A 12,070-nucleotide genomic window follows, 5' to 3' on the forward strand; every position below is an offset into this window, starting at 1 on the left:
GTCAGAAGATGACATTTTTAAACGTATACATTTTCCTGCATGTAGTTATGATTTTTTCCAGAAGTGTGACAAAATCAAACCTATATAAGTAGGGTATCATTTTAACCGTATGGACCTACAGAATAATGATAAGGTGTAATTTTTACCGAAATATGCACTGCCTAGAAACGGAAGCCCCCAAAAGTTACAAAATGGCGTTTTTTCTTTGATTTTGTCGCACAATGTTTTTTTTTTTTTCAGTTTCACCGTGCATTTTTGGGTAAAATGACTAATGTCACTGCAAAGTAGAATTGGCGACACAAAAAATAAGCCATAATATGGATTTTTAGGTGGAAAATTGAAAGGGTTATGATTTTTAAAAGATAAGGAGGAAAAAACGAAAGTGCAAAAACTGAAAAATCCTGAGTCCTTAAGGGGTTAAGTAATACACCAAGACTGAGTCTCATGTGGTAAATAACACCATCCATTAAATACAGACGTCATACAGAAGAACAAAAACACCCAAAGTGTCCATAATACAACAGAAAGACTAAGCTACAGCAAAGCCTTTCTGACTGTTTTGTATGCACTTTGGGTGTTCTGTTTTTCTGTATAAATACTGTATTTGATGGATGCCGTTATTTTCTGCATGAGATGAAATAGCAGCAAATAATTGTAAAAATAGAACATGCCTGATGTATGTTTTTTTCCATTGATATAAGACTAATGCCAGGTTATCCCATAAGCCCTGCTTCTCCACACTGACTACACCCATATGGTTATTACAAATATATGATGCCTTCCATTATTTTAATTGCCTTGGCAGCAGTGGCCTGGCACTGGTCGCTACAGGAAAGTTTCATCAATTCATGCTACTTGCTGGCATTATACAACTTATATCTAAATTCATCTGAACAGGCACAATGTTTTCCTCTGCTCAGTGACACAGTTTTTGAACTTTTTTGCTCACTGTTCCCTTGGACTGCAATGACACTAGAACTGCATTTTTGCTGCTACAGTCCATGTCTGTCCTTAGGAATGAGGCATATGTTGGAACGTGGCATATAACGGTTTTCAGTCCGGCTACAAAACCGGATACAGTGCAAAAATGAGCAAATCAGAGTTATTATCTGACTCAGGTCAGCTCATTCAAATAAATGAGATGTGGGCCGGAAGGGATACGATAGCGGACGGTTTTGACATTTCACTGCCGGATACGGTGACCGTATTAAGAAAACGTGATGTGAATGCACCCTAAAACTGATCCACAGAAAACATTCTAATTTTATTCTGCTTTTCCTGTTTATGTGTCTGATTGCCATACAGAGAACCTTCAATTGTGAAGAGGTCAAATGCTCTATGAACTCAATATCATATTTAGATGCTTGTGATTTTTCTCAATGCCTTTAGTCACCTAAGTTATGTTTTCTATCCCCCCCAATGTAATCCCTCCCCCCTCCCCCCCTTATAAAGGTGGTAGAAGTGGCATTTGCTGGCCCACATTTGCCTCTGGCCATAACTTGGCACCTGGACACTCAAATGCAGGAATAACAAACTACAATGCGATCAGTGGCCTCATGACTGTAGAAGGTAAGTTATTATTGTATACTGTATAGAGATTTGTAGTTTATCTGTATTACTGAAATAAAATATTGGAATTATTGCTTCACTTTAAGATACAACATTTGTGGGTTACAAACCTGTGTGTTCTGGACAATCCAATGTAATGTTCATAACTAACCCAGAAAATGAAGATTTGCAGCATCCAGTGCATGTCTCCAGAATAACAGTGTTGGACAGTTCGGAGAATCAGACAGTCTTTGTCCATCGGGCAGATGTGTCGTAAGTATTTGTACTAAAGTGATAAATATACCCAAATATCTCTCCTTGTACCCCTCTCTGCACACAGATAATTTATTGTCACTTATGGACAGGGAAGGAGTGCACTCTAATCTCGCCCGCTCCCCTATTCCTGCCTACTTACGTACCTGCCCTAAACAACAGGTCCGTAACCACAAAGACAGTCCCTTCCTGAATACGTGAGGGGCGTAATAGTCAAAACAATAAATTTCAATGAAAAGTCCGGGATCAGAGGGAATACAGGCAGACTAACAAAATATAACTAAACACACACACACACAATAGTCCAGAGTCAACTAACCTCGCCAAAGCCAGAGGTCAAAGATGCCGGGTATACAGGAGATACAGGGAAACAAGTTAGTTATTGAAGCTGAAAAGACTATTTCACAGGTGCTGACTGAGAGCCAACTGCTGGGTTAAATAGGCAACCCACAGGTGTTCACATCAAGCGGTCAGCTGACCAGCCAGACAGCTATGCATAACCCGGCAACAAAACAAACAAAGAACCTGTCAGAACCTTTTAACCCTATAGGTTCTGACATTTATAACCTATAGGGGGAGATTTATCAAAACCTGTGCAAAGGAAAAGTTGCTGAGTTGCCCCTAGCAACCAATCAGCTTGCTTCTTTCACTTCTCAGAGGCCTCTTCAAAAATGAAAGAAGCGATCTGATTGGTTGCTATGGGCAACTCAGCTACTTTTCCTCTGGACCGGTTTTGATAAATCTCCCCCATAATTTTCTTGCTGTCTGGTTAAGAGGCACTTAAACAACCCTGGTTATCATGTAATGACAGTCTAATGTTCAAGAGATAATCCTTTCTGTGTTTACTACTATATACTAAGTTACACAGATGGTCAGTGGTGTACAGGGAGGAAAGAGATCCTATTGCAAAGATCATAAAGAGCCACCTATTTTTATGCTAGATTTTACCACTATGGGCAGAAAGGCTTGGCGTTTCTTCCAGCCTCTGTTGCCTTTCTGTGTTTCTTGAGACAATTATCTACACCCTTTCAAGCTGAAAAAAAGTATCTTCACAAAAATATAAAATGAGTCATGTACAGGCTTCTTCCACTTCGTGCTGCCCGCAAACCAAGAGTCATCGGAGCCCCATACCAACCACATGATGCCTCTATGACATGTAGACCCTTTCAAATGGTGGTCAACAGAATTTTAGTTGCCATAGGTTAGCAGACCCAGTACACGGAAATGTGTGAATTACTATAAAAGGTTTATGTCTAAAGCAGATATGTCACTATTATTTTCACTATTATTATTTTTTATTGCCTTGTCACAACAGGAAGGCCAATCCATCCGACTGTGTGGATATGACCTGCGATGCTAAAAGGAAGACACTGTTGAAAGACCTTGACGGTTCTTTCCTTGGGAACATTGGGGCTGTAGTCCCACAGTCAGAATACCAGTGGAATGGAGACACGAGGTACGGTCTTGGAGACTACAGGATTCCTAAAGTCATGCTGACTGCGTTAAATGGAAGTCGAATCCCTGTTTCACATTTGGCACCATATAAAGGTAGGTACCCTCAAGTAATTGTACCAAGCAATTAAAGAGGTTTTCTAGGAAAATTTGATTAATGAAGCTTCAGTTCCATACATTGTGTCATAGTCGTGCCATGTGACTGCAGCTCAGCTCCCACTGCAGAGACTAGGAGCTGGGCTGCAGTAACATGGCATGGCCACAATACAATGTTACAGAACCGATGCTTCCATGTTGTTACGCCGAGCGCTCCGGGTCCCTGCTCCTCCCCGGAGCGCTCACGGCGTCTCTCTCCCTGCAGCGCCCCGGTCAGACCCGCTGACCGGGAGCGCTGCACTGACATTGCCGGCGGTGATGCGATTCGCATAGCGGGACGCGCCCGCTCGGGAATCGTATCCCAAGTCACTTACCCGTCCCGGTCCCCGGCTGTCATGTGATGGCGCGCACGGCTCCGCTCTCTAGGGCGCGCGCGCGCGCCAGCTCTCTGAGACTTAAAGGGCCAGTGCACCAATGATTGGTGCCTGGCCCAATTAGCCTGATTAGCTTCCACCTGCTCCCTGGCTATAGCACATCGCTTCCCCTGCACTCCCTTGCCGGATCTTGTTGCCTTGTGCCAGTGAAAGCGTTTAGTGTTGTCCAAGCCAGTGTTACCTGATCTCCTGCTATCCATATTGACTACGAACCTTGCTGCCTGCCCCGACCTTCTGCTACGTCTGACCTTGCCTCTGCCTAGTCCTTCTGTCCCACGCCTTCTCAGCAGTCAGCGAGGTTGAGCCGTTGCTAGTGGATACGCCCTGGTTGCTACTGCCGCAGCAAGACCATCCCGCTTTGCGGCGGGCTCTGGTGAACACCAGTAGCCTCTTAGAACCGGTCCACCAGCACGGTCCACGCCAATCCCTCGCTGACACAGTGGATCCACAACCTGTAAGCCGAATCGTGACACATGTCCATACACTGTGCACATCTGGGTGCTGCAGTTCTGAGAATAGCTGATCGACAGGGATGCCAGGTGTCGGCACCCCAAAAATTAGCTATTGAGGAATGGTCCAGAGGACCATTGTATATAGGAGACTAAAATATAAAACCTCTCTAATATACATAGTTAGGAGAATTTAACCATTCCCTCCAATTATGTGATAACAGCTCTGGCCCTCCTGTAAATGGAGACTGGCGTTAGCTGAAGTCATCTCTCCATGGACAGCAGTGAGATCTCACTATTTTTCACAACTCTTAGAGACTTCTTAGAGGCCACTGTGAGGGATGGAGACTGTTTTTGTTCTGAGTGTAAACCCAGGGTAGATCAGGCTGCTCTGCTAGCTGATGTTAGAAGCATGGTTAGAAGGATTCTGGGGTATTATGGAGGAAAATAAGGATATGAACAGAAACAGATGTAAACTGTCATAGTTTTCCCCTGTGTGGTGTGGTTTTAGCTTGCTGTGCATGTCATAGTGAGAAACCCAGATGAAAACTTTACCAGCAGCTATGTCCTCTTACAGATTAACCTTTTACAAGCAGTTATACCCTCCTCCTATATCTGGGCTGAATAATACACAGGGAAATCTTATACCATTGCTGATAAAAATAATTTGTGTGAACACAAGTTCATGCTCTTGGTCCCTGCACTGGGTGTCAATCAAGCCAGTCTGGGAGGGAAGAGGATGTGGCCAGTAAGACTAAAGGTGGTTGCATATACTCCCATGTACGGTAACTAGTTACCAATCATTGAGCACCAATTAAATTTGATTTGTTTTGTTTTGAGAATAGGGTCATTTCTTGGAGCATAGAAGAACAGCATCAGAACTCTGTTCTCTCAATCTATAATGTCTAGTGTGGGAGGCACTAGAGACCCGGCTGGTTCCCTGCAAAAAAAAAAGTTATGTAAATTCAAGTTAGGCTTGAGTCGTGCTCAATTTAATGGACTATATGTTGTCTTCAAGTGACTACATTCAGTCTATTTTTGCACATATGCTATCATTTTGTGGAGATATATATATATATATATATATATATAATGTCATTACATAGAGTTGGAGGGTGAAATTCTGACTGCCTACACCCACTATGAGAGACAGTTTAGGAGCTTACTGCATACTGTTCATACATTAAACACAATAAAAAGAAAGTATGCATTTAAATAATCAGGAGCTGAGCCTGCTTCCTATATACACAGTGGTCCCACTCAAGCCTAAAAAGCATTACAACTGTGTGTCTGCCTACTGGCCAATATCCCAATTAAATTTGGACTATATGATCTTAACAAAGATATTGGCAGATAAAATTTTGACTTGCTTGCCTTCTCTATTACTGGCTTCCCAATTTGGTTTCACTAAAGGTTGCCACTCCACTCTTAGGGTCTGCACAGCAGCTGACATTGAGAAAGCATTTGACATAGTGTTTCTTTAATACTTCCTTGAGATAGGGTCTTTGGCAATGCTTTTCTCCAGCTTCTATAAACACAAAGCTCAACCAGACTAACGCACTCTCCGAGCCCTAACTATGGGCAAAGGGACCCGATAGGGCTGTCCCTTTGCTGAGATAACTTCAGGATTAGAAGGGGTTTCAAGACATATATTGTGGGTCTACTGAGGTTAAGCGCATGGCTCTTGGCGACAAACTTTATTATTCTAAACAAGACCACAACGTACCAGGGGCCCCCTGCTTTCTGAGATTGAAGGAAATGGTAGGTTTTTTAAATTAACATAAATGGGGGCACGCCTCTAGCTAGGTCCTGCTTGCCCCATATGGACACATCATTTTCCCCTGCATTGGCATACCCATTAAATAAAGTATTTGGGTATGGAAATCCTCCGCTGTCCCTTCAAATTGTATAACTCAAATATCAATTTGTTTTTTTAAAGGGAATGTGTCACAAAAAAAATTACCTCTTGATTAAATCAAGTTTTTATGTTAAACATATTTTGTAAGAATTTTTGGCGCTGTTTTTGCTAATATATATATATATATATATATATATATATATATGTGTGTAAAACAAAAATAGATTAAAAGAAACACAGCCGCACATCCACAATTTTTATTTTGACAGGTTGATAGTATACATTTTGATCAAAAAGTACAAGCCCACTCGCCACGTCAAGGCCACCTATTTAGAGTGGGTGCCTAACCCAACATTGGCGTAGTGCCGGGCGGCGGCCACCACCACCGCAACACCATGCTGACAGGGGGAGCTACCCAGTGGCCAGGCAGCCCCACTGCTGCACGACCAAGCCCCTGGCTCCGGGCCACACCACCCCACAGACAAAGGATCACAGTAACAATGACCGCCGCAGTGCAACCACATCAATGTGAATACCTATCAAGTGCTCCCTGCCAGAGGACTAGGAGAATGCTAGGAGGAAACCCATAGGCAGTCTCCTGTTAATTAAAAACTCCTGGGCCGAATGGGTGGAGCAGAGTGCTGGCTATAAAAGAGGGGACAGACTACAATTGAAGGGAGCACATGGTAGGTTTCACACTAGTGTGGTTCTCTGTGGCAGTCATTTTTTCTGTGATGCTTTGTCTGTGGGGTGGTGTGGTCCAAAGCCAGGGGCTTGGTCGGGCAGCAGTGGGGCTGCCCGGCCACTGGGTCATTCCCCCTGTGGGCATGGTGTCTCGGAGGCAGTGGACGCCGCCTGGTGCTACGCCAGTGTTAGGTTAGGGACTCACACTGACTAGGTGGCCTTGACGTGGCGAGTGGGCTTATATTTTTTGATCACAATGTATACTGACAACCTGTTAGCTTTTTTAATTATGCTGAGAAGCAAGTAGATTAAAATACAAATGGTCGATGTGCGGCTATGTTTCTCTATTTGTGTTGTACATTTGTAGTCTCTTCCTTCTTCTGTGGCCAGCACTCCACTCCACCCATTCGGCCCAGGCATTTTTAATTAGCAGGAGACTGCATAAGTCTAAAATTCTTCCAGCCCTCTGGTAGGGAGCACATGGTAGGTTTCACACTGGTGTGGTTCTCTGTGGCGGCCATTGTTTCTGCGATGCTTTGTCTGTGGGGTGGGGTGGCCCAAAGCCAGGGGCTTGGTCGAGCAGCAGTGGGGCTGCCTGGCCACTGGGTAGCTCCCCCTGTCAGCATGGTGTTGGGTTAGGCACCCACTCCGACTAGGTGGCCTTCACATGGCGAGTGGGCTTGTACTTTGAAAGTGAAAGGTGACACCAATATATAGATAACACTGGATCTAGCTTCATTTACAGTAGAGCTTAACATCCCACCCTGTAGAATTACCTCTGAAAAGGTCACAAAGAATGTTAAAGAGGCACTGTCATTATGAAAAACTTTTTATAATTTGTAGCACTACTGATAAGATTACTTTTTTAAATATACATTTATTTTAAAAAATTTAAATTTTACTAAAAAATCAAAAATAGACGCCACTAGGGGTCATCTGTCTTTATGCAAACAGACTACTCTGTATTTTGCAGCATAATGGATACCAGCCGTAAAGTGTGTTGGTATCCAGTATAGGAGATCACCATTGCACCACTACAGCCTAGTTTGTTCCTAAACTAAAATCTTTGTAAAACTCTGTTTTAGAGCAGTGTGTTCTCCAGCTGTGTGCCTCCAGCTCTTGCAAAACTACAAAGTATGTGTGGGCATGCTGGGAGTTATAGTTTTGCAACAGCTAAAGGCAATACTGCTCTAACAAAGTGCTTTACAAACAATGCAGCTCCACCTGTTGCAATGCAAAACTACAACTCCCAGCATGATTGAACAGCCAAAGCTTTCTCTGACTCCTGAATTACAAAGAAGCTTATCAGACATTCAGGAGTCTGTAAAAGCTGAATGACACACATAGTGACAGCTATGTTGATTTGCATTCAGCTTTACTAGGAACAGATATAAAATGTATGCATAAAAACTACTGTGCAGTGATTTGCAGACTGCCCAGAGAAGAAAAGGTTACAGAATGCAGTGATTTGCAGACTGCCAGGCTGCTCCAAGACTCAGAGCAGATGAGTCGTTCACAGTGAAGGAGAGAGATGGCCCCTCCATAAGGCAAGAACACAAAGCATGTGAGCAACATATAAATGCTATTTGTTAGGGATATATAGGTCCTAGACACATAATGATGTGGACATAATCAGGATTAGGTACTGAGTAACATATCACTTTATTTATTTATTTATTTTTTCGCTTGCACTATGACAGGTATGGTTTAAGTGCTATCTGAAATTCATGTAAATGGGACAGGTCTTGTCCTTTGTTGTTTTTGGTCCATGGGGCTTGCTGTACAGCATATGTCTAAATGATGGTAAAAACGGCTTAGGCAAGATGGCTGTCCCCATAATTGTTCACAAAACAATTAAATAAAAAAATTACAATCAGAAATCAGATTTGAAAAACAAAACATGTTTTATTATCTAGTTCTAATCAGGAAAAAAATGTAGGTGACACATTCAATTTAAATCACAATATGGCGTAAAATTGAGGATTTTCCTAATATAGTGATGGAAAATATAGATTTTATAAAGACAGGAGGCGAGTATCAAAGTGCTGGGCTCTAAGGACCGTTTGTTTATTGGGCAACGCCAATACAGCCGTGTCCTCAGAGCGGCGTCGGTCGATCCTGATGAGACTGGATTCCCAGCTAACTCATCTTGCGACGGACGAGCCTGGTCCATCTGCTGAGAGTCTCCTCTTTGGGGAGTCCTTCATGAAGAATATCAACAAATTTGTTGGACTCTTTTCGAGTCTAGACAAGGCTCAATCCTCCCTTAAAATGTCTATGCAAGGGAAGGTTTTTGGCAAGGCCGGGAGAGGAAAGGGTTGCTCCGCCGGCGGGGTTCTTATTATAGACCCTACTCTAGAGGGCCATTGCACTATGCCTCTGACAGGACCCAGTTCCAGCAAGTGGTGGCCCCTCCGACAACTACCCCTTCTTTTCAGCACGAGGGAGACCCTGGAGAGCTCGAGGGGGTCCATGTGGATTTTCTCACTCAAATGGTACAAGTGAGCCCTGTTTGTCTTCAACTGGGGAAAATTCCGTTGGGGGGCAGGTCACAATATTTTACCCATGCTTGGTCCAAGAATACATTGGACGCGTGGGTGCTGCAAGTGGTCTCAAGCTATCAGATAGATTTTCTGATGACCCCTGTTCAATCAGTGAGTCCACGCATAATCGATTTTTCCCTATGGAGAAAAGAGGGTTTGTAAGCAACCTTTTCCTGGTACAGAAGAAAGACGGTGGTCACAGACCGGTCATAAATTTGAGAGATCTCAACGACTTTGTGGTTTATCGCCACTTCAAGATAGAAGGCATCCATCTGCTCAGAGACCTTCTTCTTCCAGATGATTGGCTGGTCAAGATAGACCTAAAGGATGCATACCCCATGGTTCTGGTGCATCCATCCTGTCATCAGGTCCTCCAGTTTGTCTGGAATGGCCAGAATTGGGAGTTCACGTGCCTCCCATTTGGCCATTCCTCCGCCCCTTGGTGTTTCACCGAGTTACTGAAACCGAAGATGGCCGCGTTACGGGGTCGAGGGATGCGCCTTATCATGTATCTAGAAGATATACTTATCGTGGCGCACTCTTGTCCTCTGGTGTTGCAACATCTCAGTTGGACCCTGTCTCTTCCATCGAGAAGAAGTCGGTCATGGAGCCATCAAGGGAGATGGAGTTTTTGGGGTTCCTTGTGAACACCTGCTCGGCTACGTTGAGTCTCCCGATCAAGAAGTTGTCACTCTTGCGGAAGGAGATCTGAGCTCTGCTTCGCAAACGTTGGTCTCGTTGAGAGCGATTGCTCGAGTGGTGGGATTGCTAGCCGCATCCATTCAATAAATATTTCCTGCCCCGTTGCATTACAGAGCTTTGCAACGTCTGAAAAACCAGACATTTGACGCAGGGACTGCTGTATTCGGACAAGGTTCCGCTGTCCCAGGAAGCCAATCAGGAGCTTCAATGGTGGTCACGTCATGCTCGGGATTGGAATGGGAAGACCATTTTTAATTCCAAACCGGATCTGATTATAGAATCAGACACCAGCTTGCTTTTCTGGGGAGTCCGTTGCGGATCTGCCTACACGGGAGTAAAATGGTCCCCGGAGGAGGCTTGGTTACATATCAATTGTCTGGAGCTTCTGGCGAAATTATTTGCCCTCAAGAGTTTCGCCTATCACAGGACAAACTGTTGCATCATGCTTCGCATGGACAGCATCTCGGCGGTGCAATATATCAACCGCTTGGGGAGCACGAGGTCAGAGTTGTTGACGAACATTTCTGCCTTCAAAAGAATGTGATTCTGAAGGCAGAATATCTTCCAGGGATCTCCAATTCGATTGCAGATTGTAATTCTCGTTACCTGATGGATTCCAGCGACTGGACACTTCATTCGTCCGTTTTCAACGAGTTGCAGTCATTGTGGGGTCCTCTTCGGATGGACTTGTTTGCGTCCCGGCTCAATCGGCGGTTGCCACAGTATTTCAGTTGACGTCCGGATCCGGAGGCATTGGCGACGGACACCTTCCTTCAGTGTTGGCCGCGAGGGACTCTGTATGCGTTCCCTCCATTCGTCATGATTCACGGAGTATTGCTGCATACAAGGATTCAGGGGGCGACCTTGGTGTTGATAACCCATCAGAAAATCTATCTGATAGCCTGAGACCACTTGCAGCACCCACGCGTCCGATGTAATCTTGGACCAAGCGTGGGTAAAATATTGTGACCTGCCCCCCAATGGAATGTTCCCTAGTTGAGGACAAACTGGGCTCACCTGTATCCTTTGAGCAAGGAAATCCACGTGGACCCCCTCGGGCTCTCCAGGGTCTCCCTCGTGCTGGGAAGAAAGGGGTAGTTGTCGGAGGGGCCACCACTTGCTGGAACTGGGTCCTGTTAGAGGCATAGTGCACTGGCCCTCTAGAGTAGGGTCTATAATAAGAACCCTGCCGGCGGAGCGACCCTTTCCTCTCCCGGCCTTGCCAAAAACCTTCCCTTGCATAGACTTTTTAAGGGAGGATTGAGCCTTGTCTAGACTCAAAAAAAAGTCCAACAAATTTTTGATATTCTTCATAAAGGACTCCCCAAAGAGGAGACCCTCAGCAGACGGACCAGGCTCGTCCGTTGCAAGATGAGTTAGCTGGGAATCCAGTCTCATCAGGATCGACCGACGCCGCTCTGAGGACATGGCCGTATTGGTGTTGCCCAATAAACAAATGGCCCTTAGAGCCCAGCACTTTGCTACGAGCCTCCTGTCTGCAATAAAATTGCCCTTTTCTTTGGTTGCTCAATTTGTTTAATGTATTCTCACTCTACCTAAAGTCAAATGACAATTGTATTCTTAATTACAATTTTTGCTCTTTAGTTTAGAAGGGAAAGAGACAAAGGATGTCCCTTAATACAACTGTTTAGGAAATTATTTCTTTTTTTGTTATTTGCCCATACTAATACAACACCTACCACATTGAACTGACTCCTGCATGGGTCGTTTTTGGCCACTTAACAAGGGGAACTCATATACTCACCTTTCCTTTCACATTTTGTTCTATTCTTTTTCTGGAAAAGTGCATGTTCTTTTTTAGAATGGATTGAGTGAATGCATGCTTCAAAAGGAATCTTATACCAAAAAGTTCATTTATGTCTGATCCCCAATCATACAACTTTTGTTCAGCTCACATCTGGGAAAGCTTCCAGTCAGTAACATAATATCTTAAAGGGGTATTCCAGGCCAAAACTTTTTTTATATATCAACTGGCTCCGGAAAGTTAAACAGATTTTTAAATTACTTCTA

The 12,070-nt window shown here is 44.1% G+C and overlaps 1 protein-coding gene and 1 long non-coding RNA gene across 3 annotated transcripts in view; one reads left to right on the forward strand and one right to left on the reverse strand.

Annotated features, from left to right (window-relative positions):
• The window catches only part of LOC130274357 (fibrocystin-L-like), a 352,807-nt gene that overhangs the window by 318,284 nt on the left and 22,453 nt on the right, over nucleotides 1-12,070 (forward strand). Inside the window, exons 69-71 of the mRNA XM_056522609.1 lie at nucleotides 1,453-1,569; nucleotides 1,656-1,821; nucleotides 3,137-3,369. Of these exons, the coding sequence (XP_056378584.1) occupies nucleotides 1,453-1,569; nucleotides 1,656-1,821; nucleotides 3,137-3,369 (516 nt within the window). The remainder of the gene's footprint in view (nucleotides 1-1,452; nucleotides 1,570-1,655; nucleotides 1,822-3,136; nucleotides 3,370-12,070) is intronic.
• LOC130274358 (uncharacterized) overlaps nucleotides 1-12,070 on the reverse strand; it is a 195,789-nt gene that overhangs the window by 154,789 nt on the left and 28,930 nt on the right. The window lies entirely within an intron of this gene.

Source organism: Hyla sarda, chromosome 5 (assembly GCF_029499605.1).
Source record: "Hyla sarda isolate aHylSar1 chromosome 5, aHylSar1.hap1, whole genome shotgun sequence".
In the NCBI taxonomy this organism is placed as follows: Eukaryota; Metazoa; Chordata; class Amphibia; order Anura; family Hylidae; genus Hyla; species Hyla sarda.